Source organism: Purpureocillium takamizusanense, chromosome 4, assembly GCF_022605165.1.
Source record: "Purpureocillium takamizusanense chromosome 4, complete sequence".
Lineage (NCBI taxonomy): Eukaryota > Fungi > Ascomycota > Sordariomycetes > Hypocreales > Ophiocordycipitaceae > Purpureocillium > Purpureocillium takamizusanense.
In genome coordinates, this window is record NC_063071.1 from 3,004,915 (window position 1) to 3,029,103 (window position 24,189).

Consider the following 24,189-nt stretch of genomic DNA (forward strand, 5'->3'; position numbering starts at 1 on the left):
CTCTCATCATGAATTACCTGATATAGGAAGGTTCCCGAATGTATACGCCAGTCCGTCTTGGCTTCCCACGTCAGACTCTTGATGGCGCCACCTACGAAGGTCATGATTTTCCCAAGGACACCGTACGTCTACCCTCCCCTGAAGACGATAGACCGTGCGCTACCGAGAAGATTTCTGATTATGATGGCGTACTCAGCTAGTGATTATGAACCTGTTCGCAGCCAACCGCGACCCCACCGCCTTCAATTCTCCCTACGAATACATTCCTGAGCGATGGATGAACGGACGGAGGGGTCGTACTGACCTGCCCGCTGAAGGCGCAGACAAGCTTGGCGTCCCGCACTTGACCTACGGCGCCGGCCGCCGCGTTTGTCCTGGCATCGACAGTAAGTTATTACTTCTTGGGACCGAATCTTGTGCCAATCTGACCGTTGTCTCAGTGGCAAACCGCGGCCTGTACTCAACTCTAGTACTACTCCTTCACTTTTTTACCTGGGAGCGGCAGCGTCTGGGCGAGGAGGAGAAGAAGCTCGTGTTTCCCCCGTTCCGCTCGCAACGGGAGTGCTCGCTTGAGATGGACGCGATTGCGGATACCGCCACACCAACCGAGGTCCAGGCCATTCCTTGGTCGGCTGGCATCAAATTCTCTTGCCGGGATCCCGTAGGGCTCCAAGCTTGGCTCGAAAGGTCAGACGAGTGAGCACTCCAGATTTTCCACGCCCTGGCCGGAGACCTGGACAGAACACCTGGCTGCGGTGTAACAAAACTCGGCCGAACATAGACCTGAGCGGCGGGTTTCCCATATGAATGCATGGTTAGACATGAAAATTTGACCTTTTCTCTGTTTCGGGGTGAACAACTGGAAAAAAGCTGCCGCTTACTCTCCCTGTCTGTCTCCCCGAAGCCTTTCGCCATGAGATGTGTCTCAATGCACATGCTAAACCAAGCTTGTACGGCTCCAGTATCACTGCCCTTATGGAAAATCCCGGGCCAACTTTATTTTCAGATTTTCTGGCAGTCAGCACAATGAGCACATGTTTATTTTGCGCCGTGGACAATCCGAAGCCTTCTTACTAGCATACAGATACCTAATTTTGCCACACAAGTGGCGTCCAAATGTGTTGTACTGTGTAAGAAACGATAGCCTTAATATGATTAGCAACTTATGCCAAGTTGTTGAGGAGAGTCTAAGGCTCATTGTACAAGTCCCTACCTATCTAGAATGGAAATAACACTTGACGGCGAATCAGTGAGCATAAGTGTAAGCTGTAGCACAGCATAGGTAAGACGAGGGAGAGTCAGGGCTGGCACACATTATACTAAGTATTTCGGAGTACCACCATTTTTGTGTTGGACTACTCGACGTTCATAACTCCAGTCATATCGGATGAGTTCATATAGGCACATGGGGCGACCTGCATGTCTCACCTGCTCACAAGAGGAAACTGAGAACAAGCATTAGGCAGAGATAGAGCAGATGAGATCAATATTAATACACCCAAGTAAGTATCCACACACCGAATCTTCTGGTGTGCATGAAGCTGCATCGGCCCGAGGTCAGAGTAGTAACGCCAACACGACACCGACCAACTGGACCCTTTGTAGGTGTTCGTGGGACCCGGGAATTTCCAAAAAGAACTTCCGATGCATTAGGATGTTAGACAGCCTCGCCGCCCGAGCTAACCGCGGCCCCTTCCTCGTTAGAAGCGTGACAGTTTGAGTGCCAGGGCATGGAGTCTTCCGTGCGAGGTCCTTCTGTACAGCAACATCCCCTACAAGGGCGCCTAACTTGTGTCATTTTTGGCCCCCAAACGCGCCAGAGATTTGTTCAAAGCAGTAAACAGCCTAACTGCATCCAAGGCACGCCCGCAAACGACTGTTCAAGTCTGTTTGTACTGTCACTAACCCTGGCAAAGGCGGAGTGCATTGCATCTCAATAGCAATCTGGTATGATTGGGCAGCTTCTGAAAGCACAATCTCTTAGCAAGGGGAATTTCCGGGAGCAAATTCCCAAGGTTAGATGTCACTCTTTAGAAGCCTCCTAGCAGTGCAGTGGGTTGCTCGGTATTGCTCTATAATCTCAAATCCCCCACCTTATTAAAGGTAACACTATCGTATGCCTTGTGAAATCCTCTCTATCTTCTCTTCCTTCAGCCAACGTGCGAAGACTCACCATGGGTGACCCGGTTCATCAATCCCAGCCAGCATACGGGCAGAGGCTTTTGACCTCAATCATCGATGAGCGGGCCCTCGCAAGCCCCCTGAAGCCCTTCATGTCCATACCCGCCGGCGACACTGTGGCTGATGGCCAGAGAGACATCTCATACGGTGATATCGCTCGAGCAATCAACCGTTGTGCCTGGTGGATCGAGAACACGCTAGGCAAAGGTGTTGACTTTCCCCCGATAGCGACTTACATGTCGCCCATGGATTTTCGACACGTTATTCTAATCTTTGGTGCTATCAAGTCTGGATACAAAGTTTGTCGAACAAGGCCATGTTTATCTTGCCTTGGCTAACTGGGCCCTGCAGATGTTTTACAGCTCTCCACGGAACCACGTAGATGTTCAAATTGCGCTGCTGGAGAAGCTGCAGTGCACTGTCCTTTTTACGCCCAACGACATGTCTGCGACCACCAAGGCGGTGCTCGAGAAGCGGCCAGAAATGAAAAAGTTCATCCTGCCCGAACTCGCATATTTTCTCTCGGAAGAGTCGATGGAGCCGTATCCATACAGCAAGACGTTCGAGGAGGCACGCAAAGACCCTTACGTCGTCTTGCACTCATCTGGTTCAACTGGCACTCCGAAACTCTTGATCCAGAAGCACGGGTCAGCGGCGGCCCATGATGCATTTCAGCTATTTTCCAGCCTTGACGACGTCCCTTTCTTCGTCAGTTCGTGGAAGGGGAAGCGAGTCCTGACTAATTTCCCCTGGGTGCACGCCGGTGGCGCCCACATCCTGGGTTGCGGCATCTATTACGACTTCGTGCCTGTCATCTCAGCGGCCTGGCCCCTCCGAGGTTCCGAGGCCGACCACTTCCACAGGAATGGCAGTATCCAGGCGGCTTGGTACTCTCCCTCAGTCTTGGCCGACATTGCACGCGATCCGATATTTCTGGAAAACATCTCCAACCTCATGAATGTCTCCTATTCCGGCGGCATCTTACCTCCGGACGTTGGAAGCGCCATCTCCAAACGCACGCGCCTCTTTGGAAGCATGGCTTCGACGGAAACCGGGATCCTTCCCAGCGAGATTCCGCCCCCGGATATGTGGAATTACTATCGATTCAATGAGCGTCTGGGGCACACCTTCAAACGCTACACAGACGACTTGTACGAGTTGGTGCTCACTAGAGACAAAGCCAAGCAGCCCTTTCAATTTGCCTTCTACACGTTCCTAGATGCTGGCACGTATGACATGCGTGACGTCTACATCGAGCACCCGTCTCAACCCGGCTGGTGGCGGTCATCTGGACGCATCGATGACGTAGTGGTTATGGAGGATGCTAAGAAGCTCAACGTGATTCCTTACGAGGCATCAATTGAACGGCACCCGGATATCGCAACCGCCCTGCTGTGCGGCACGGGACGCCCCCGACCGGCCGTTTTGCTACAGCCTCGTAAGTTCCCTGAGTCGGACGAAGAAGCGAGCAATTTCTTGGACGATGTGTGGCCAACCATCGAGAAAGCCAACGAGTCAGGGCCGGTCCATGGGAGATTGATCAAGGAGTTGGTCGTGTTAGCGACGGAGGCTAAGCCCATGGTGAAGGCAGGGGGGAAGGATACCGTCATGCGAAAGAGAAGTCTCCAGCAGTACGAGGAGGAGATCGATGTGGCATATAAACGTGCCGAGAAGCTGGGTCTCCTCTATGGCGAGTTTGCAGAGAATGGTGGATTGGTTTAATGGATCAATGCCCATTACATTTGATATGATACACTCTGCTCCTTGACGACACTTGGCCATCTCAGGGAGTTGGGCATTGCATGTGTTCGTGGTTCACCTTGTGGGTAGGCTTGTTCGCGGCTATAGTGAATGACTTTCCAACAAAACTTGAACACAGCGTCCTCTCTGCCGTTCTCGTGTGCCCCTGAAATGCGGCGCAGGTTCCCTCTCAAAGACAGGAGGTGGCCGTGGCTCACAATCTGTACGACGGCGACTAGGTTCCAGTTGGCGCGGAGCAGAAGGTATTTTACACCGTAACTCGAGTCCCATCGGTGCCAACGCCGACGCTCTGGTCCTTGCCTCGTCGAGTCACTCGTGTTCCGTCAGTGCCGTCACCAACGCTCTGATCCTTGCCCCGTCGCTGCACCCGGTCAGCACGGCTACGCTTTACTGGGGAAGTGTAAGGAGGAGTTCTCACCGTGACCCGCGTTCCGTCCGGCTCGACGACACCCTGTTCCTTGCCGCGTCTCGTCACCCGGGTGCCGTCCGGCTCCGCCATCTCCCAATTATTATCGCCGCGAGCCGCATGTGGCGGGGGGTGCGGCATCGCAGCTGCCAGCGCCGCAAAAGCAGCAATCGAGGCGGCAAGCGTGATGAGCTTCATGCTGCGTGAGAACTGGATTGAGGGGGGAGGTTCGAACTCTGTTCGAGCGGGGTCTAGTATTCTGAACGGTCAAGTCTTTCTCTGCGTGCTCGTCAGTCAGCGCAACCGACTGGAAGTTGAGGGCGAAGGCTCAGCGGTTGACTTTTATAAATCCTACCTACTAGCCACCAAAATCAAAACCGAGCAGGCGGGAAGGTTGGTGTTACCTTTGTCGTATTTCTCGCGATGCTACCCACCCACCATGGATGTCTCACGCGCGGGTCGCTGACAGGTTTGGGTTTCGACTCGAGTACTTTTTGCCCGCTCGCGTTTCTCGTGTCTGTCGACCAGCCGTAGCCAAGGCAGACCAGACAGCTCAGCTTTCACACAATGCTGTTCCCTTGAAGGTGGTGTCACTGGCACCGCGACAAGTCGATAGACACCCCGGGGATCATTCAGCCTTAATTGGCGAGCGAGAGCGCTCAACAGCTACGAATGTAGTTTACGGCAAATCTAGGCCGAGGACATTGAGGAAGCGCCCGCTGCATCAGCCGCAACCAAGCCCCACGATACGCGCCAAAGGCGGTGAGTGGCACGCACGATCTCGTATCGATCCGGAGGCAGCACAGGAAGCATCTGGTCTGGTCAGCGTCGCGTCATCCCATGTGGTGTTGTCGATGTCTTTTGTCACAGAGAGATTGCTGTGACGTGATGAGGCGGCTGAGCTGAGCCTGTCTAGGGCATCGGAGGTGAATTGCGCCAGGGGGTTGGGTTGTCAGGGTCTGGCCCGCATCCTCACCAGAGCTCGTCGAGGACGCCGGCCGCGTGCACGGCTTCACGTTATTGCATGACAAATTTGCGACGCATGGGACATGAGAAATGCAGAAATGCACGCGCGAGTAGAGTCTCGCCATGTTCCATCATGCCTGGAAGCAAGCGGGCTCCATTCCATTTGTATAAGGGTATATAATAAGCGCTGCTTCATGCTCTTTCGCCTAATGCCACGTCCTCCTTCTATATACAAAAAGATTCGGTCGGTATCGTGCATTCGGCTATTCTGTCAAGCTCGCGCATCGTAAAATCGTGTCCAACAATTGGTTCTGCTGCAGTGGCTTCGAGAGGTACTCGTCCATTTGTCCCTGCATGCACTTCTCTCGGTCCCCGATCATGGCGTGCGCTGTCAGCGCGATGATGGGCGTCTTCTTGGCCCCGGTTCGTTGCTCATACTCACGGATGGTCGCTGTGGCTTCAAAGCCCCCCTGGTCTTGATGTCAGCGCGCCGTTGGAAACTCACAAGACGTCTTTGCGCTTACCATGATGGGCATCTGAATGTCCATGAGAATAACATCAAACTTCTTTTCCTTGACGGCCTCCACTGCTTCCAGTCCATTGCCTGCTACTGTGACGACGTGGTGGTATTTCTGTAGGATCTTGACGGCTAGTCTCTGGTTGATGGTGTTGTCCTCAGCCAGCAAAATCTCCAGCGTCCTGGTGTTCTCAGCGAGCGATGGCGTGGCCCTATTCTCCAAGGCGGGGATCATACTAGTGGCCAGGTCCACGAGCTGGCACGGCGTTGTCATGTACGATGTGATGCCTAGCTCGAGGCAGGTTTTGAGATTGACGTTGACCACAGGCGCCAGAAGAACAACGGGAAAGTACTTGAACTGATCCATGGCGCGGAATCTCCGGGCCGTGTCGATGGAATCCACGACAATCGCGTCGCAGTCTTCCGGAACGGCTCCGTTGGTGTTCCCAGAGACCTGGCGTCCGTCGAGACTGAAGATGATGGGTCGTAGGCCGAGTTGCTTGAGCATGTCCTCGATTTCCGTCCCAGAATTCGGGAGCGCCTTGTCCACGACCAAGACCTGGTGGCCACGATATGGTTGTAACTGCTTCTGAATAAACTCCGCTCCTCCAGACGCCAGTCTTACCTTGCAAGTAAAGTAAAACTGGCTCCCCCGTCCGGCCTCGCTGCTGACGGAGAGATCTCCCCCCATGAGGTTAACGAGTCGCTTCGAAATAGAAAGACCTAGCCCGGTACCACCAAATTTGCGCGTCATGGAGCCGTCAGCTTGCTGGAATGTATCAAAGATGAGGTCAAGCTTGTCTTCGGCAATGCCGATGCCCGTGTCCTCAACGGCAAATTCCAAGGCATACTCTCCGTGGTCAATTGGCAATGGCTCTGGGCTCTCGCGGATCGTTAGGCCGACCGACCCACGCTCAGTGAACTTGATGGCATTGCCTACCAAGTTTATGATGATCTGCCTCAGACGGAACGAGTCCCCTACCACGTAGTCTGGGACCGAGCTATCCACTTTGAAGGTTAGGTCTAGGCATTTTTCGTTGGCTTTGACTGCTAGCGTCTTCAAGGCGTTGAAGACTGTCCCTCGAAGCGTGTAGGGAATCTCCTCTAAGACCATCCGTCTCGCCTCAATTTTCGACAGATCCAGAATATCGTCAATGATGGTCAAAAGGCTCGTGGCCAGGCTCTTTACAATGTTGAGCATCTCTCGCTGGTACTGTGTCAAATCCGTATCGAGGGTGAGCTGGGTCATGCCGATGATGCCGTTCATTGGAGTCCGGATTTCGTGAGACATGTTAGCCAGGAATTCCGACTTGGTCCTATTAGCTAGCTCGGCGGCTTCTCGAGCTTGCGTGTTCCTCTGGATACTGTCTCGCAGGTTCGATATCATCTGGTTGATCTTCCGTTTCAGTTCATCCATCTCTCCGGAGGCCTCCACGTCGACCAGCTTGCTGAAGTCACCGTCTGTCGCCAAGTTGGTAATGTCAGAAAACGCTCGCACTTGTGTTGTCTGGTCACAGTTAGCTTTCGCGGAATGAATAGGTTCCCTGCAGCCGTGATTGCGTACCAAATTGCTGGCCATGGTGTTGACGTCTGTAGTGATTTCCTTCCAACGCCCATCGAGGCCAACGACGTCGGCCTGAGCGCCCATTTTCCCGTCAAGACCGACGTCCTTGGCAACCCGCTGCACTTCGTAACAGAAGCTCGAGAGCCGACCGACCATGTTATTGATTGTGACTTTAAGCACCTGGATCTCTCCGTTGGCTTCGACGTCAATTGTTTGGCTCATATCTCCATTGGCGATGGCTTGCGTCACCGCAGAGATACTCCTCACTTGGACTGTGAGGTTTGACGCCATGGTGTTGACATTCTCGGTCAAATCTTTCCACTTGCCCTCGAGGTTCGAGACTTGTGCCTGCCCGCCTAAGGTTCCTTCGGTTCCGACCTCTCGAGCAACCTTGCTGACCTCAAGAGCGAAGGTGCCTAACCGATCGACCATTTGGTTTATGGTGTTTTTCAGCTCGAGAATCTCTCCCCTTGCCTCGACGCTAATTTTCTTTGTCAAGTCTCCCTTGGCCACTGCTGTAGTTACCTTTGCAATTTCGCGAACCTGGGTGGTTAGGTTCATTGCCATGTAGTTGACATTCTCCGTCAAATTTCTCCACGTCCCCTGCACATCGTGAACGGTAGCTTGACCACCAAGTCGGCCTTCCGTGCCGACCTCTTTGGCAATTTTCGTCACCTCTCGAGCGAATTGCTGCAGTTGGTCGACCATGGAATTGATCGTGGACTTTAACTCGAAGATTTCGCCTCTGCAGTCGACTTGGACCTTTTGCGTAAGATCGCCCTTTGCCACGGCAGTAGTCACCTTGACGATATCGCGGACTTGTGTTGTTAAGTTGTCGGCCATGGCGTTGACGTTGACAGTCAGGTCGTTCCACATCCCTTGCACGCCAGCAACATCTGCCTGGCCCCCGAGAATGCCCTCGGTGCCGACATCCCTTGCCACACGTGTAACCTCGGAAGCAAATGTTCGCAGTTGGTCGACCATGGTATTGATGGTTTGTTGCAGCTCTAGGATCTCTCCCCTCGCGGGTCGTTCGATTTTCTTGGTCAGGTCGCCGTGCGCGACCGCGGTTGTCACTGACGCGATTTCTCGGACTATACAAACGAGTCAGCTTGTCGGGGGAGAACGTGATTGAAGGCTGGGATACAAACCTTGGTCGGTGAGATTCTGGGCCATGACGTTCACTATTGGGCGTGGTCAGTCGGAGGTAACAAGTGATGGGCCCTGAGCAGGGTTCGATACCATTGTCTGTAAGTTCCTTCCAAGTCCCGTCGATGCCGCCGATGACTGCCTGCCCACCTAACAGACCTTCGGTGCCGACTTCGCGTGCTACTCGGGAGACTTCGCTGGCGAAAGTCTGCAATTGGTCCATCATGGCGTTGATGGTGCGCTTGAAAGTCGTAATCTCGGGGTCCAGCTCCACGGCGTTCATGCGTACCTTCATGGTCAGATCGCCACGGGCAACAGCAGTGATGATTTGGCCAATCTCCCGCAGCACCTTTTGGAACGCTTCGTTGGCCTTTTGGTGCTTGAGCAGCTCCCTCTCGAGGGTGGCGACAGACTTGTGTTCCAAGATATCCAGGGTGCCTTGTTGCAATTTGGTCTGCGTGACCAGTTGAGCATTGAGGCCAGTGATTTCCTGACGCTGGGTGTCGAGTAACTTGGACTGGTCGCTGACGTGCTCTTGCAGCGCATCGAGCGCCTCGTGGTCCAGCCGCCGGCGCTTGAGAGGAGGGCTTTCTGCAGAGGTGGCGCCATAGACGCCGGACTGAGGACCCTGCTTGGAGGCAGCGGCGGCCGGACTGCAGACGCCGCTTGAACCGAAGAGGGTATCGTTGAGCTCATTTGGAGTCTGCGGCAAAGTAGGGAAGGGGGCAGCGGAGGCTCTGCTCTCGAGCTGGCGGACCCGGATTGCGAGCTTCTGAAGCTCAGCCTCGAAATGTCTCTTGGTCTCGGTCTCGGGACCGGGGAGGGTGATTTGGCGTCCAGCAGCATCGCACAACGATGAAGCCGTGGGGTTACCAGCGGCCAGAGATGTGACAATGTCGGCCGCCGCCGCCAGAGTACCCTCGTCCATCATCACGACCGGGCGCCGACGAAGCGGGAGGGCGAGTGAGGTTGCAGCGAATCGCTCACAGCGATTGCCGGTCGTCGTACGTGGGGTTGGTCGCGGCGATGATGGCACGCCACTCCTCTCTGATGCTGGCGCGCAGGTGGCGGCTCGTTCGATGTCTTGGGAATGGGGCAGCCGCACATTCAACCGTGATGCCGCGACAGAGGGTTCAAGGCATGCGCTCGTCGAGTCGTAGGTTTGCCAGGCTCGAGGATCGGATCGCCCTGCCCGCTCCGGTTCGGTACTGACAGGAGGGTGGCGAGATTCAAGGTCGCCTCGGCCGTGATGGACACAGCGCCTAATGTCGTCTGCAATCTGGTCTGGGGGGTGCGAGGCTGCCCTTCGGACGACCAGAAAGACGTGTGCAGGCAGAATTGACGATGAGTTGTTGGAGATGGAGGAAGCACAGACGCTCCACGGTGTCGAAAGGCATCCAGACCAGCTCGAGATTTCCGTGCCGTTTCACGCTGAGCGTCTGGTGTGTGGCTTGGGTCTAGACTGTTCCAAAGGTACGCCGGACGCGCGCGGAATGGGCGCTGATGCCGTGACTTGCTGCATGTGCGCCCGCGGCCATGGGCAAGGACGATTGCGTGCACGGTTGTCGTCGATGCATTGGTGCGTTGTTCGTGCCACTGCTGCTGTCCCAAGGATGCATTGTTGGCAGAGTTTCCTGTCAACAAGAGCATCATGCTGGACAGGTGTCCGTCTTTTGGGGGAAGCTTGCTATCCATCCCCTCGACCCTGACGCGCGCGCGGGTGGCCGCACACACTCAGTTCAGTTGGCTGTACATGGTAGGGCGGCGGCGGTGGAGGAGGAATGGTACACCACAGACATGTACTGCGGTATCAGGCGACAAGGTCCCCATACATCTGTCCTCCCCCGGCCATCTGCAAGAAACCCCCGCACCTGGAGCCCACTTCTCAAAGTAGCATCAGCTCAGGCAAGTTACACGCAATACATGATACGAAGTACCTCTCCGGCAAGCACACAGAGCTCATCAAGCAGTGGATCGAAGACTCACGCGCTGAGCACGGGGGCAGGGGTACAACGGGGCGGAGCTGTGCTGCACCCCCTGCAGGTGCTGATGAGCACCAACTGGGAATCAGGCAAGTGTGCAGTGGAAGCCCGCGGGACGAGTGGAGACTGGCTGGCAACAACAACTTGACTCTCCCGTGTCTACTAATGAGTGGCCCCTGGCGACGGCAGTCCGTCCAGCTTCCCAAAAGTCGGACAGTCGCCCCCTTGTCAATGACAAGTTGTCATAAGCCATTTTGTCTGACATTCTCGCCCCGTTGAACAAAGACGGCCGCAACTGCCGAGCCAAGACAATCGGCATCTGGAAGTGCTACATGCACATGCAGACACCTCGGTAGGGCCTCATGCACGCGACATGCCCCGTCCTCACACTCCTCGCCGCGTTCACGAAAGCACCAGCACCCACCTCCTCATACAAGTGAGGAAGAACCTTGTAGCCGCGCAAACAAAGTCGCGAAAAGAAGTACTATTTACCCCAGACCACATCTCTATTTGCCCAAACCGCGCACGGTACAGAAGGACCTAGCGCCTGCGCCAGCAGCCCAGCAGCGCGCAGCCCGCGATGGCCTCCAATGTAAGCAGCCTTTATTAGGTCTCAATCACTTGCAGGCAAGGCATTGCAGCCCGTGGCGCAAGCCAATAAAGTCTACTGTGCTGATACGACTGTATGGGGCCGCGATGTGTATGGGCGGGCGTGGGTAAATAGAGATATGGTCTTGGGTGAATAGTAGTTCTCATTGTCAGTTACTCCCTGGAAGTATTAGTAGCTCAGAGCTTTCTCGCATCGGTATCGTGTCGAGGTACCCGCTATCGCCTCCTTGACCCTTCCAGTATCGGCTTCTTTCCTTCTGTGTTCGAGGTTTAGGAGAATCACCTGCAATAAGGGCGTGAGAACCATAGGGGTATCTACTAGATCATGCCCCTAATTCCTGACTTGGCTTAGTACCAGATTGATGATACGTATCTAATTTAGGGCTCCCAGTCTGTGGTACAACCTGGCGATGCTGTCGGTCGTATAGTTCTTGAATGTGGATGCTATGTAGTTGTTGTGGTGTTTGTTGTGACTGAAACTGAATGTTGCCGTTTGACACATACCCTCCATCTTGGTGGTGATGCTGGTATTGAGTCTGTGGTGCTATGGGATAGCTCACCATGCCTGGCGCCGTTTCTTGTCGCCGACTAGTCTATAATCCCTTCTGTTTCCGCATGCCTAGTGCGAGAAGCCGGGCCAGGATTGTAAAGAATGTCCATGTATTGAGGACAGCATCGACGGCGATCCACTCAACTGGGTCATTTTTACTCCCGGAGCTTTCGCTGAAGTCGCGACCACTTCTCTTGGGAAGGACCCAGACCGCATAGTAAATAAAAAAGGTGGCTGCGCGAACAAACGATAATAAGGTCGAAACCAAACAGATACGGGCTTGCATTGATCCACAGCCCGTAGCCCCCAAGATACATCACAAGGTGACGATGGGTAGATAAGCGGGCTGCTAGGTCACCGAATCCTATTTATGGTAATTGTTGATGAGATATCTTCATTCTGCTGCCTTGCCATATGCCGCTCAGCCTTTTGTGGACCATTGCCAACCAAGTTGTGCAGTCACCCATCCCTTGTGCGTCAAGGCAGTCGGTATGAACGACATGACGAAAGCAGCAAAGAGTTGATCACGAGCTTTGAAGGCGACCGCCGCTAAGGAGAGGTCATAGGACAATGTGACTGCTGAGCTCCGTCACTAAAGCCTTGCCGGTTCGTCGGTTGAAGCACTGAAAGTGACGGTCGTTACGCTGCAGCGCGCGGCTCATCGCCATGCCTTGCACGTTGCGAACTGCATATGGCTTACCGAAACAAAGCCGCCTGAGACCTGGTGCCAGTGACTGCGACCTCACCCATACTATACGCTCCCTCTATGCACGACGGATCGTCAGCACGGTGTAATGGCAATGCCGTTGTGTCAATGTCTTCAACTGGTCAACCTATCGCTATGATCGGGCAAGCACCAATGTCTAGTTGGGGGCCGGCGTGCCCTGCGGTCTTTCGGCATGTCGGAGTGCTCTGTTGCAGCCGCACTAATAATCGGCCAACTGCCTCGGCCAACTGCTCCTTATACTGTCCCATGTTCGTCGTCTGCAGCAACTTCCGGCCGCAGTGAGACACGGAGACGGAGTGGTCGGGCGATTGCCTTACGACTAGGCACCCCTCGCAGCCCTGTAAATGGGGACGATCGGCCCGGACCGTATCACACGCCATGTATCGCCGTCTTCAATTGGTTTTGGAGCGCACAGTGGAACAACTTGTGCAGGTCCTAGAATTCAGCTCAGCCGACTGATGGAACTGCGCCGATGACCAAAGGGGAAATATCTTGCGCTTGTTACGCGTTCGCGTTCGGGGGCGGGAAGGTCAGCGGCTGCACTCTGCTCTTTGGGACAGCGGGGAGGGCTGACCGTATCATATCGATACAAACCAATTTTCGATTGCACAGTAGGCCTTGACTGGAGACGACAACGTGGCGCGCCGCATCCTTCACAATGTGCAAGCGGTGAAATCTGGTTGACATTGGGGTCCTCGCACAAGGGTCCTGTAAGCACATCAGCAACCACCAGATGCTACTACCATGACGGGGAAGTGCGTCGTGGGATCAGCCATGGATGGAAGGCTCAGCCCGCCGTGATAGATGCGGTATGTAACGTGGACACAGAATTACTTCGTGGTGTGGTCGGAGAATAAAAGGCTGGCGATGAGACCTGTTGGCTCAATTGACATGCCTTGTAATTCTGGACCTAAGAAGCTCGACCTATTCTTCCTGGCTTATAAGGTGTGAGACCAACATCGACAAATGATGCATTGTTCTATCCTGCTGGCGGTTGCTGCTGCACTATGCGGTGCCAGTTCCCTCGCTTTAGACCTCGCGAGCGTCCCCGGAACTACTGGGGGGAACTTATCAGCGGCCGCCCCTGCTGAGGCCGAGCTCATCAATTTCGCCGCACACGCCGCAAGTGAATTGAACCCCATGCGCGGCCATGGCATTCGAGACGTTCGACTTGAATTACTTGGTCGACAGCAATGCCCGCCGTCCCACCCGCGTCAGTTCTCTGCGCTGTGAACACCAACCAACGTCATGTTGACATCCGATAGATCCATGCCCGAATAGTCGTTGCTGCCAGGCCGGCTACCCTATCTGCGTAAGCTTGCACACACCCAATTTCATGAACCGGGTGCAACTAATGCGCGAGCATAGTGTGGTGGGGGTAAATGTTGCTCCGAGTCGTTCCCAGTCTGCCAGCCTACTGGGTGTTGTCCAAAAGGCATGACAGAATGCGGCACCGTAGACCCAAACTTTTGCAAACTCCCGGGAGCCAAATGCTGCGGGCTTGGTGTGGCTTGTCCGGTTACTCATGAATGCTGTGGCCGGAACTGCTGCCAAGCACCCAGCACGAAGTGCTGCAAAGGGTCGACTCCGGATAAGTCGGTCTGCTGCGGTGAGCATGAGGTTTGCTGCGACGGCTGGTGTACGTTCTCCCTGATTGCCCTTTTATGCGACTTATTACGCACGCACTGCCTGTCGCAAGTGACGTTCTAGATTCGGCTGAATGGACGACTCCTAGGCTGTCCTGAAGGCTCGCAGTGTTCCAAAAAGGGATACTGTACCGTTCCACGACTCACCCTTGGATGGCAGAAAAATACCGAGACAGCAGCTGTGAGTGTGCCACTGCCGGCAAACCCCCGTACTGAGTGCCTGCTTGCTCCTTTGCTGACATGCCTGCTCAACAGCTCGTCGAGAACGTGTGCTTGGGTAAGCCTGTCGTGTATAGAGGAAGAATGTCCCAACTAACGCGCCTTGCAGGAATTCGAGCTCAGTTAGCCAAGGGACGTCCAAACACATCGCCCAATGGCCAGATCGTTACCTATGCCGGACCTGAATCTGGTAATCGTGAGAAGACGGACTGTCGAAGCTCACGGAAGCCTCGATGCTGTGCAGGTAAGCATGCCCTAGGGAGGCCCAGCCTGACCAGAATATTTGGCTTGGGCCTCCTATGCGATGGTATCGCCCGGACGGATACAAAACGGAAGCTTCGCCGCTTCAAACGCAGTGGACTAACAAGAGCCTCAATATTTATAGGCCGCATTGTCCCACCCGGCCAGCCCGGCGCTGGTACTAAGATGACCTGTGATGAGTATCCCTTCAATTCCGTCATGGAGGGTGGACCGGGTGCGCACGTCGCCTGCGTCAGCGAACATGCGAATGGCGGTGGTGGTGACTTGCTCACGAAGCTACTTCGCGGCAAACACAAGGGATTCAAATTTCTGGTGGAAGTGGTGGGCATTGACTGCACCAAAGTGAAAGAGTCGGACGTGCCTGCTTGTAACCCGCTATCGTAGTGAACTGCTTTAGAAACCCACCAATACTGGAGTCTGTTAGACGTATGTTACGCCCCAGGTGCGAGGCGAAGAGCTGAGAACGGCTTCAGGCTGCCTGCAGGCACAACAGTTACCCACAGTAGGTCATGTCTATGACATCATGGAGAATTAAGCATTCGCTTTTCCATGGCTTTGCGTTTAAGTATATAACACTCTTATGCTTCTAGGTATATTTAAGTCCATACTTACTAAGTCTAATTTAGTACTTATAATATATATTATTTTTAGTCTTAATATTATTTTAAAGTCTTACTATTAATAAGAGGATAAAAATTATATATAGAGATATTTTATTTTATTTTAGGTTTATACTCTAGTCCTAGACCGCGCTAGCTTTATTTAGCATATAGGGATATAACGAGACTAATATACTATATACTATATCATATATTAATATTTTAATTAAATTACATTATTAAAGGATAGAGTATAACCTTATAGAAAGAGAGAATATCTTTATTTAGAGACCTTTCTCTATCAATAATAATAATACTCTTTATTATAGTTACTTTCTTATATATATTTTTTTACTTGTTCTTAAGCTAAGAGCAGGTAGCGTCGTACAGGCATTAGGTACTATTTATATGCAGTTATATGCAGTACGTCATGTTCCTTTACACCGTGCTCGCCATGCCGGAGAGGTACTCGGTGTAACTTACCATTCGGGACTAGACGGACAGCGCGCGTCTCTGTAACCAACTCGCGGTGTGCCTGCAATTTGACGGGCGCTATAGATGCCAAGCGGTGCGTGCAACAAGTCCAATTATTGACAGCAATCCAACATCGCGCGCAGTCACCTGACCGCCCATGGCATGCCTTGAGCGTTGCACGCGAGGCCCCTCTTCCTCCACTTTGTTGCGCTCTGGAGACGCAGCATTGCATCGCATCGCGACCCGCTGGCTCCACGGATCTCGGTCAGCTTCATCGACCGCATGTGTACTCGCCGGTCGTGGGGTCAATCGCTGCGGTGCGCCGAAAGCCGGCGACACGGCGACCATGTCACTAGCAAAACGAAACAATGGTGTGCAAAAGGCGGAAACCCCCAAACGGATAATAGCAGGCTGCATGGTGGCTGACCGTTGATCCTTTTTCTTACGCAGGCTGCGTCCAGTGCCGCATTCGTCGCATTCGATGCGATAAAGAGGAGCCCGAGTGTTTCAAATGTCGTAAAAAAGGCATTTGTTGCTCCGGCCAAGGGATCGAATACCGCTTCAGCTCCCACATGAGCGTACCGCAATCTTCCAAGAACGACGATGCGCAAGAGCTCAATCGCGATGGGCTTCATCAGGCGAGCCCAGGGTCCAAGCCAGGAAGACGGCTGCCGCGACGACCCGCCCAGTCCCTTGACAGAGACGATGTGCAGCCATCAAAACCGGGAAGATTATCAGCTCGCCGCCACGAGCAAGCGTCAACTCCCAAGTCGCCGAGTGAATTACCAGGCACTCCTCAGCTCCAGCTCCAGTTCCGGCTCCAGATGCCTTCTCAGCAAGGGTCTCACGCGAGACGTGAAGCGACACCCCCCGACGAACGAGAGCTCTGTTTGACTACGCTACGTCAAAGAAGCGCAGCCCTGGGACCACTGCGTGGCTCCTTGGAATCTGTGACCTCGCGAAGCAGAATGTTTTTCGACCATTGTATGTTGCGAATGCCTTGAGACGCCCGAACCCCGTTCTCCCCCTTCCCCTTCCTTTCTCGTAGCACGAACAGGAGATCGAGCTGACTTGATCAAGTCTCTAATTTTATTGCCGCCAAGATGGTGGTGTTTGACTACGCAGGAAACGGCTATCGGCAGATCATCTTGCCTCTCGCCTGTCAAGATCCTATGGTTGAGCAAGCTGTATCGACTGTCGCTGCCTTTCATCTCGCGCGAGAGGCACCCAACATGCGCGAAGCTGCCGAGTTGGCACAACAGGCTGTCCTAACACGCCTCTATCGCCAGTCTTTGAGCTTAGATTCGAAACATTTGTTCGACATCGCTGCTTGGGCGACGATTTTGGCCTTACTTGTCGGCGACACGATAACTGGTTCGAAGAATTACATCCGTCTTCTCGGCCTGCTTTCGTTCCTTGCCAAATTGTCCGAATCGGCGACGTCCCTGTCCAGTACGACCAAGGCGTTCATTTCGGAACAGACACGCATGTAAGCCATCCGTGCTTCGCATCAGTTCACACATCTGAATTAGTGCTCATTCTTCGAACTATACTTAGGTTCGAGCTTTTCGGTCTCCCGCTGTCGAGCGAACAAAAGGGCATCGAGGCCCTCGGTCGATGTTCCGAGTTCTACCTAGATTTCATGACCGCTGCCCCGGCGCGAGATCTAGGCTCAAGACAACGCGAGAATATAGGAATTATGAAGGATGCAATATGCAAGGCCTGCGACATCTATCGTCGTCGCGCCCTACACATCATCACTGCGGAGCAGTCCATTCAGCTGGTTTCGGACTTGCAAGAGACTGTAGCAGGCTTGGATCCCAAGGAAGACGGCGGCCATACCCTGGTCTGGACATACTTTGTGGCGGCTGCAGAGAGCTCCCTGCCGCAACACCGCGATTTCTTTGTCGATCGCCTGAAGAGTTTGTTCGAGTGCACGCGATTCGGCAGCATTCCTATTGCGCTTGAGACCCTGGATTTGATCTGGTCGGGACACGACTCGTCACATTGGACTGATGTAGTGACCCGTCAGAGGCCATTGCTTATAATGTGAGAACATCAAGATGTAATTTTTTTTAATTCCTTTCAATTTCAATTTAGCTAGCCAAATTCCCAAAAGTTCATCCACATGGAAACACTCAGAGCCTTGACCTGCCTGTGAGATCGGCGCACACGGTGGCCGCCGCGCGGGTTCCTTCTTCGATTGCTCCGTCAATGAAGCTGCGCCAGCCCAGAGCCCAGTCTGAGCACGCGAAGACAATGTTCCCTTGACGCTCCTGAAGGTCTTGCAAACTATTTGATAGCAATCCAGGTCCTGGAAAGAACCTGCGGGAGGGTGTGAGCCAATGCAGAGACCGCCGCGCCGAGTGAGGACTTACCATGCTCCTTTTGCGAATTCATCTCGTGACCAATTGTGGAAAACCTGGCCGAGGTAATTAGCCCATTGTTTTGGCAATCGAGGGGAAGCGGCGTTCTGTACAAGTCTATCCACCTTCATGGGTGTGAATCCGTTGAAAGCCGCAATGGTCTTGGAAATGTCGTCCTCTGGATGGAAGTGGTTATGTTGTCCGCCGAACGCGACGATGTGGGTTTTGCCCGCTGGAGTCTCGCCATCACCAAATCCGTATAGCAGCCCGTTATGTGGGTAGCTGATACCCGTAAAAGATCGCAGATCCCGATCACTGGTCTCAGCATGGGCTTTGATGGTCTGATTGACGTGTCCAGTGTCTACGGCTGCCTTTCTCCCGGGCGACAGCGGTGGTTCGAACTGGACATTGTTGAGGACGTTTAAAGGAATAGCGCTGATCGCTCTTTTGGCGCAAAAGGTCCTGCCGTCGCGAGTGGTGACTTGGACTCCGGACCCGTTGTCTTGGATCTTGGAGATTGGGTTGCTGAACGAGTACGACATGTTGCCTGTTGCCTCGGCCTCTCGGAAGAACCTAATGGCAAAAGACGACTGTCCATGCTTAAACTTGTACTTGACCAGGTGGTTGATGCAGCCCTCGTATGTGTATCCGCATAACGCCCACCAGTGGAGGAACTCGTAGAAGCTCGTCGTCTCAAGCGTGGCTCCACTGCACAGGAGCACGAACGCCTCGGCGCAGAGAAGTTCATTCGGCGTGAGGGTATTCTTTATCTCGGCGAGGCGGTCTGCGACGGACATTTGGTCGTATCTACGCTCTTCTGGATTGAGGATCAGGTTATGAGGAAACGGCACCGCGACGCGGCCAAACTGTCCGTCGACGTTGACGAGCTTCAATAAGGCAGACCCAATCAGTGCGTCCTATTGTTCGGCATCGTTAGGTCTCTTTCTGCGATATAGCGACTCGAACGTACCTCTTCCTCGTGGCTGAAATGCTGTGCCTCTTGCCCGCAGGACAGTATGTACCGGTTGAGGCCCCTGGAAAAGTCATACGAGCTTACGAGCTCATCTCGCATTCCGTAACGACTTATCTCGCGCCAAACATTCGGTTGTCCCCAGAAAACCCAAGTACCGCCCATCTCGTATGGATAACCGGCGATGTTGGACGACCACGATCGGCCGCCGATTCTGTCGCGCGCCTCGAGAAGAAGAACCTTCAAGCCTGTCTCGACCCAGGTGGTCGATCATCAGTCGTTGTTGCCAGGCATCTACTCATGGGACAGAAGAGAAAAAAAAATTGATCTACCGGCAACGCTGGCATCTCGAGCCGCGGTCAGTCCGCTGTAGCCAGCACCTACGACGACGACGTCGAAGTCCTCAGCGCCCTGGACGATATTCGAGGAGGGTTGGATTGCGCCGATGCAGGGAACGCCACGGCTGAGGCCGTTAGCCTCAGTCCATGAGAAACCATCTTTGGACGCCATGATTGCTTGTTGAGGGTCAGAACGATGAAGATAGTGTTGTCGGTAGTAGGGGAGGGCTGAGCTAGCCCATAAGTATTTCACGTTGCCCTAGAGGCATTCTGGAAGTCTCTGGGTCCACCCGAAATGGGCAGATTGTTCAAATAAAGGCTTATATGTTGGAAATTAAATACATCGGGCAGAATACTGAGCTGCAGACCTGGATATCGGAAACTAACTCCAACGGGCAGAATAACGAGATGTAGACTTGAGGTATTCCGACGGACGACATCCACAGCATCGTGTGCGGAGACCGGGAGTCGCACTGAGAACTCTCGCATAATTGCCCCTTTGGGTGTCCTGCATGTTGACAAGCACGGGCGGGATACACGAATCTGCGGCGGGAGGGTCTGGGGAAAAGGGGGGCCCAGCCCCCAGCACAGTCGCACAAATCCGCAGACCCCATTTCGCCTGACTGTCAAATCATTGCTCGACGTTGGGTCGTGGTCGGACCGTCGTGCAGAAGATTCGCGGCGCCTCCAACAAGGCGTCCAACACAAATGTGGTTGGTAAAAGGTAACCCCGCATCGGGAGAACGGCAGGAAGAGAGGGCCAAGGAGGCGCGAAGCTGAAAGCTTGTTTGTTGTTCAGTCTCGATCTCCCATCTCGATAATTTGCCTGTTTCGGGCGAGAATATTACACCAGATGACTAGGATATGCAGTACGTACGTAGTAAACCTGGTTCAGATCCATTGCTTTGCCAATCGGCCCCCCTGCACATAAAGAGGGTCTCGGAACGGATGGCTCCCGCTGTTGACATCTGGAACCAACGGCAGGGCAGACCATATCTCAGCTGGCGACCCAACGTCTGCAATTTGCAGCCCCTGCGGCCTCATTAAGTTTCCTTTCGCGTCCCGTCACGATCCCCTTTCCTTCAACAAATTTTTCTCAGCCTCTCATTGCCTAAAGAGACGGATAATTTGACAAAATATGGGAGGTTCACAAGACTCCTCGCGTCCAGACCATGGGGAGCTTCAGCCCCGTCTCTCGACACTTTCGACGGTGGCAATGGCATTTGCCATTCTGAAGTAGGTAGCTGCTGTGTCATATGTAACGAGAAATACTCACGGCTTGAAGCACCTGGATTGCTCTTGCGGGTTCCATCGGACTTATACTGCCATCGGGAAGCTCTGTTGCCATGTTATATGGCTTCTTGTTTTGTGTTGTATGCTGCGTCTGCGTTGCCGCGAGCCTCGGCGAACTTGGCGCTATCTGGCCGACCGCAGGCGGACAGTATCATTTCGTCTTTGCGCTCTGTACCGAGAGGTGGAGGAAACCAGCGGTAAGATTCCCCAAGTAAAAACAAGATTGTCGAGTGTCTAGCTAATAAAACGGACCCTGCTTTGTCAACAATGGCAGAGCTTTTTCGTCGGTTGGACAAACATCGCCGGCTGGCTGATCGTCGTAACCGTACAGGCCTATTTCGGCGGTGCGCTCCCGATATCTGCACCGGAATGGCACGCCCGACGCTAATAACGTACTCTAGCCCTCTTCATATCCGCAGGCGCGGTCGTTGCGTCAAGCGATGCGTACGAAGTAACGCCAGCGAGAACCTATGGCATCTTTCTCGCCATCCTTACTTTGACAACTGCTGTGAACATTTGGGGCAACAGAATCCTAGGAAAGTGGAACGACTGCGCCTGTAAGTTCGAGGAATGACTGGAAACAGATATTGGGTACTGACATGCACACAAAGTATATTGGTCTGTTTTTGGCGTCCTTGTTCTCAGCATTGTTCTTCTAGCCAAGGCGGACAAAACCGATGCCAAGTTCGTGTTTACCAACTTCCAAAACGAAGTTGGATGGCCCAATGGCGTTGCGTGGATCCTCGGGCTACTGCAGTCGAGCCTTTCTCTGGTCGGCTTTGATGTGGTGCTGCACGTGGCCGAAGAGATGCCAGATCCTGCACGCGACGTTCCACGAGCCATGATATATGCCGTTCTCGTTGGTGGCGCAACGTTAGTTCGACCCCGTTCATGCTTGAGGTCGTGCTATCTGCTCACCGTCGCAGGGGATTTGCTTTTATACTCGTCATATTGTTCTGCCTAACTGACCCGACAACCATCCTCGCGTCCTCGACAGGGATGCCCGTCATTGAGATGGTCCTTCAAGCCACCAAGAGCCGGGCGGCTGCGACGATTCTTAGTTTCATGCTAAGTGTTTGCTTTGTGAACGGATGCAATGCCAGCATCACCAGTGCAAGCAGACTGCTTTTTGCCATGGCTCGTGACCGCGGCATCGTGTTTCACAAGTTCTTTTCTCACATCGCGCCGGGCCTCAACGTTCCTGTCCGCACGATAATGCTCTGCTACGGCTTCAATGTGTGTTTTGGACTCTTATATCTGGGTCCATCGGTGGCGTTTAGTGCCTACGTCGCGTCGTTGACGATATTCCTCGGCATATCGTATGCGTTCCCCATCATTACGCTGATGATCCGCGGTCGTGACATACTACACCAGCACCGGATCGCACATAAATCTGGACTGCAGATGAGCAAGACGCTGGGCCTCGTTGTCAACACCGTTGCTGTTGTATATCTGGTGGTAACTTCTATTGTAAGTCCCTTCCTCCATGCCTGGGACTGTCCACGCTGACAATTCGAAAAGTTTTATTGCTTTCCTACTGCTCTGCCTGTAACCGTGAGCAGCATGAGTAAATACCCCCTTTGCAACGTATTAAAGAGTCAGACCTAACAGATGGCCCTGGCCACAGATTATGTATCCGTTGTCTTAGGTGCTTTTGGTGTACTGGTCACCCTATACTGGCTGCTGTGCGGGAAGTCTTTTCAGGGTCCGGTATGCATCACCCTGCAGCACTCTAACTACCTCCAAACTCGAAGGCTGCCTTGGAGTCTGCATATTGTTGCTAACAAACAGTAGTCATTTGACATGATATCGGGTTTTGACCCCAGGCAAATGGATGGACAGCCGCAACCGACCCCGTGCCTGCAGGGAGATGACGTCTCTGAAAAGGCCACAGCCACCATGCAGGGATAAGTCGCGAGATGGGGTCTCAGCCCCTGGCTATTTAGAGGTTTACTGTAGAAATTCGCCACGGAATGTTTAAAGCGGCTTTATACTTGGTAATCCCTGTCCTATACCTGCGGAGCTTGTGAGGATTGCCTACATTCTGGAGTGGTGTTCGTCAAATGTGGGGAACGCTACATCCTTGCTGGTACCCTTTCCTTCCAACGACTCGGCTACTGAAGTCATGGCTACGAGCACAAGCATCGGAAACATGTGTCCCAACGGGAATGAATAGAACAAGGTATCTACTCAGGTCCTCAATGACGATGAGGTCTGACGAAGACGAAAGCTCTGAAGGTTCACTAACTATAGAAGTGGAACATGCGCCTCATTGACGTAGTCGATATTGGTGTTGATCGACTCAATTCGCTCGCAACAAGTCCCGAAGATTCGATCCCAAAGACGAGTTTGCTTGCCGTAGTTGTAGGTTTTTCTCCATCCCTTGCGATGATGCAGGTCGTGGTCTTCGATAACGAGCTCGACGTTGAACATGTTAAGAAGCCAGTGCAGTGTCGAGGGTGGGCTGAGAAGAACACGAATGCCGCTATGCCCCCAGACCTCCGTATATGCAACGTATTGGTGGCATACCCACCATTCATAGAATCCCAGCGGCAATCCGAAGGCGCGAAGCGTGATGTATGTCATGAGGGGGACCGCTACCATATCGAAGAACTCCTGCTCATGATCGGCATAGGCGGTGAGAAGGGGGTTTGGGTGCTTTGTAAGGTGATGGGTGCGGTGAAACTTCCAGAGATACCCCACGTCATGCATGGCGCGGTGGTACCAGTAGAACCAAAAGTCGAGAACGACAGCGTAGAGGCCTGTTTCCAACTGGAGCCACATCCACCATTTCCAAGATGTCAAGACAGCCATCGGAGGCTGACTCGGTTCGTAAGAGAGGTATATCGCCAGGGCAATGCGAGAGCCGGTAGTCTTGAGGAGGGACAACGCCACCTTGGCCACGCCAACGTCTGGGACCCCATCGCGCTCATGAACGTCTCCATCAAGAAACCCGTACCTGTGGCCCAGTCGCCGAAGAATGTGGACTTCATGGATAATAGTTAAGTTAAAGGCCATGAAATACAGCATGAAGACGGCGACCCGCCCCATGGCGTTGTAGCCGGTATAGGAGAGCCAGGCCTGGTGGAGAAGAAGAGGAACAAGAGAGAAGACAATGACCCAAAGGTGCTGTGACCACTGGGGAAGGACAGGTACCTTGTCGGATTTTGCGTGAACTGGGACTGGCTTGTCGAGGTCGACATGGTATGTGTTGAGCAGCTCGAGCAGCCAGTGGTAGGGCGTCCACTCTGTCCTGTCGCCTTGACGCCAGGTGGACTTCATTGAGTCCCTTGGGTTCGGTTGCGCACCCATGATAGACGAATGCTCTTTTTGTCAAGGTGTACGCCTGTGGTGTGTGAAGTTGCAACGCCAGGAGTAGCCCAAGAGGCAACAACGAGGATGGGGTATTGATGAATCTGAGGGAGGAGGGAAGGATTCGAGACAGCCCAGTTATGCACGCTGTGCGTGCTGCCCACTTTAAGTATCCTGCCGAGAGAGTATCGCCTCGTCAAACAGGCTTCGACGTTGCACACGGAGCGTTTAAGAAATGGACGCACCGATACGCCGCTATTACCAGCTAAATGGACGAGCCAAGACCAAACGCCCGCGCC

The 24,189-nt window shown here is 53.5% G+C and overlaps 8 protein-coding genes across 9 annotated transcripts; 4 read left to right on the forward strand and 4 right to left on the reverse strand.

Moving 5' to 3' along the window:
• Window positions 1–38: 38 nt before the first annotated feature.
• JDV02_005555 (uncharacterized protein) lies at window positions 39–700 on the forward strand (the record flags this gene model as incomplete). The annotated part of the gene is made up of 3 exons (XM_047986866.1): window positions 39–122; window positions 197–386; window positions 441–700. 3 exons carry the CDS (start codon window positions 39–41, stop codon window positions 698–700), a joined length of 534 nt encoding a protein of 177 aa, XP_047842850.1.
• Window positions 701–2,174: 1,474 nt separating this feature from the next.
• On the forward strand, window positions 2,175–3,903 carry JDV02_005556 (uncharacterized protein; the record flags this gene model as incomplete). The annotated part of the gene is made up of 2 exons (XM_047986867.1): window positions 2,175–2,480; window positions 2,533–3,903. 2 exons carry the CDS (start codon window positions 2,175–2,177, stop codon window positions 3,901–3,903), a joined length of 1,677 nt encoding a protein of 558 aa, XP_047842851.1.
• A 286-nt stretch (window positions 3,904–4,189) lies between these two features.
• JDV02_005557 (uncharacterized protein) lies at window positions 4,190–4,546 on the reverse strand (the record flags this gene model as incomplete). The annotated part of the gene is made up of 2 exons (XM_047986868.1): window positions 4,190–4,303; window positions 4,361–4,546. 2 exons carry the CDS (start codon window positions 4,544–4,546, stop codon window positions 4,190–4,192), a joined length of 300 nt encoding a protein of 99 aa, XP_047842852.1.
• An 868-nt stretch (window positions 4,547–5,414) lies between these two features.
• NIK1_2 (Histidine kinase) lies at window positions 5,415–10,180 on the reverse strand. The gene is made up of 5 exons (XM_047986869.1): window positions 8,638–10,180; window positions 8,547–8,579; window positions 7,396–8,489; window positions 5,839–7,338; window positions 5,415–5,784 (listed from the first exon to the last, which is right to left on the reverse strand). Exons 1-5 carry the CDS (start codon window positions 9,473–9,475, stop codon window positions 5,578–5,580), a joined length of 3,672 nt encoding a protein of 1,223 aa, XP_047842853.1. The 5' UTR covers window positions 9,476–10,180; the 3' UTR covers window positions 5,415–5,577.
• Window positions 10,181–13,316: 3,136 nt separating this feature from the next.
• On the forward strand, window positions 13,317–14,965 carry JDV02_005559 (uncharacterized protein). Its single transcript, XM_047986870.1, has 7 exons — window positions 13,317–13,625; window positions 13,678–13,724; window positions 13,781–14,051; window positions 14,148–14,239; window positions 14,314–14,335; window positions 14,387–14,521; window positions 14,663–14,965. Exons 1-7 carry the CDS (start codon window positions 13,379–13,381, stop codon window positions 14,920–14,922), a joined length of 1,074 nt encoding a protein of 357 aa, XP_047842854.1. The 5' UTR covers window positions 13,317–13,378; the 3' UTR covers window positions 14,923–14,965.
• Window positions 14,966–15,604: 639 nt separating this feature from the next.
• Window positions 15,605–17,737, forward strand: JDV02_005560 (uncharacterized protein). The gene is made up of 5 exons (XM_047986871.1): window positions 15,605–15,705; window positions 15,755–15,982; window positions 16,062–16,595; window positions 16,692–17,100; window positions 17,169–17,737. Exons 2-5 carry the CDS (start codon window positions 15,769–15,771, stop codon window positions 17,662–17,664), a joined length of 1,653 nt encoding a protein of 550 aa, XP_047842855.1. The 5' UTR covers window positions 15,605–15,705; window positions 15,755–15,768; the 3' UTR covers window positions 17,665–17,737.
• JDV02_005561 (uncharacterized protein) lies at window positions 17,695–19,534 on the reverse strand. 2 transcript variants are annotated; one of them, XM_047986872.1, is made up of 5 exons: window positions 19,280–19,534; window positions 18,948–19,195; window positions 18,091–18,894; window positions 17,990–18,033; window positions 17,695–17,936 (listed from the first exon to the last, which is right to left on the reverse strand). In XM_047986872.1, the coding sequence occupies exons 1-5, from the start codon at window positions 19,455–19,457 to the stop codon at window positions 17,750–17,752; spliced, it is 1,461 nt and encodes a 486-aa protein (XP_047842856.1). In that variant the 5' UTR covers window positions 19,458–19,534; the 3' UTR covers window positions 17,695–17,749. The 2 variants fall into 2 exon arrangements, with proteins under 2 accessions (XP_047842856.1, XP_047842857.1); XM_047986873.1 differs by having other exon boundaries at window positions 18,948–19,534.
• Window positions 19,535–22,825: 3,291 nt separating this feature from the next.
• Window positions 22,826–23,890, reverse strand: JDV02_005562 (uncharacterized protein; the record flags this gene model as incomplete). The annotated part of the gene is made up of 1 exon (XM_047986874.1): window positions 22,826–23,890. One exon carries the CDS (start codon window positions 23,888–23,890, stop codon window positions 22,826–22,828), a length of 1,065 nt encoding a protein of 354 aa, XP_047842858.1.
• Between the last annotated feature and the right edge of the window lie 299 nt (window positions 23,891–24,189).

Excerpts from the sequence above, each read along its gene's own strand:
- JDV02_005560 (XM_047986871.1), top strand. The coding sequence starts at position 15,769 with ATGGCATGCCTTGAGCGTTGCACGCGAGGCCCCTCTTCCTCCACTTTG. Across the intron at positions 15,983-16,061 it reads ACTAGCAAAACGAAACAATG|GCTGCGTCCAGTGCCGCATT; the intron begins GTGTGCAAAAGG and ends TTTCTTACGCAG. Across the intron at positions 16,596-16,691 it reads CAGAATGTTTTTCGACCATT|TCTCTAATTTTATTGCCGCC; the intron begins GTATGTTGCGAA and ends GACTTGATCAAG.
- JDV02_005559 (XM_047986870.1), top strand. The coding sequence starts at position 13,379 with ATGATGCATTGTTCTATCCTGCTGGCGGTTGCTGCTGCACTATGCGGT. Across the intron at positions 14,336-14,386 it reads CGTCGAGAACGTGTGCTTGG|GAATTCGAGCTCAGTTAGCC; the intron begins GTAAGCCTGTCG and ends CGCGCCTTGCAG. Across the intron at positions 14,522-14,662 it reads GAAGCCTCGATGCTGTGCAG|GCCGCATTGTCCCACCCGGC; the intron begins GTAAGCATGCCC and ends CAATATTTATAG.
- JDV02_005561 (XM_047986872.1), bottom strand. The coding sequence starts at position 19,457 with ATGGCGTCCAAAGATGGTTTCTCATGGACTGAGGCTAACGGCCTCAGC. Across the intron at positions 18,895-18,947 it reads ATTTCAGCCACGAGGAAGAG|GACGCACTGATTGGGTCTGC; the intron begins GTACGTTCGAGT and ends GCCGAACAATAG. Across the intron at positions 18,034-18,090 it reads CCATGAAGGTGGATAGACTT|GTTTTCCACAATTGGTCACG; the intron begins GTACAGAACGCC and ends TACCTCGGCCAG.
- NIK1_2 (XM_047986869.1), bottom strand. The coding sequence starts at position 9,475 with ATGATGGACGAGGGTACTCTGGCGGCGGCGGCCGACATTGTCACATCT. Across the intron at positions 8,580-8,637 it reads GAAGGAACTTACAGACAATG|TGAACGTCATGGCCCAGAAT; the intron begins GTATCGAACCCT and ends CACGCCCAATAG. Across the intron at positions 7,339-7,395 it reads ACACCATGGCCAGCAATTTG|ACAACACAAGTGCGAGCGTT; the intron begins GTACGCAATCAC and ends AACTGTGACCAG.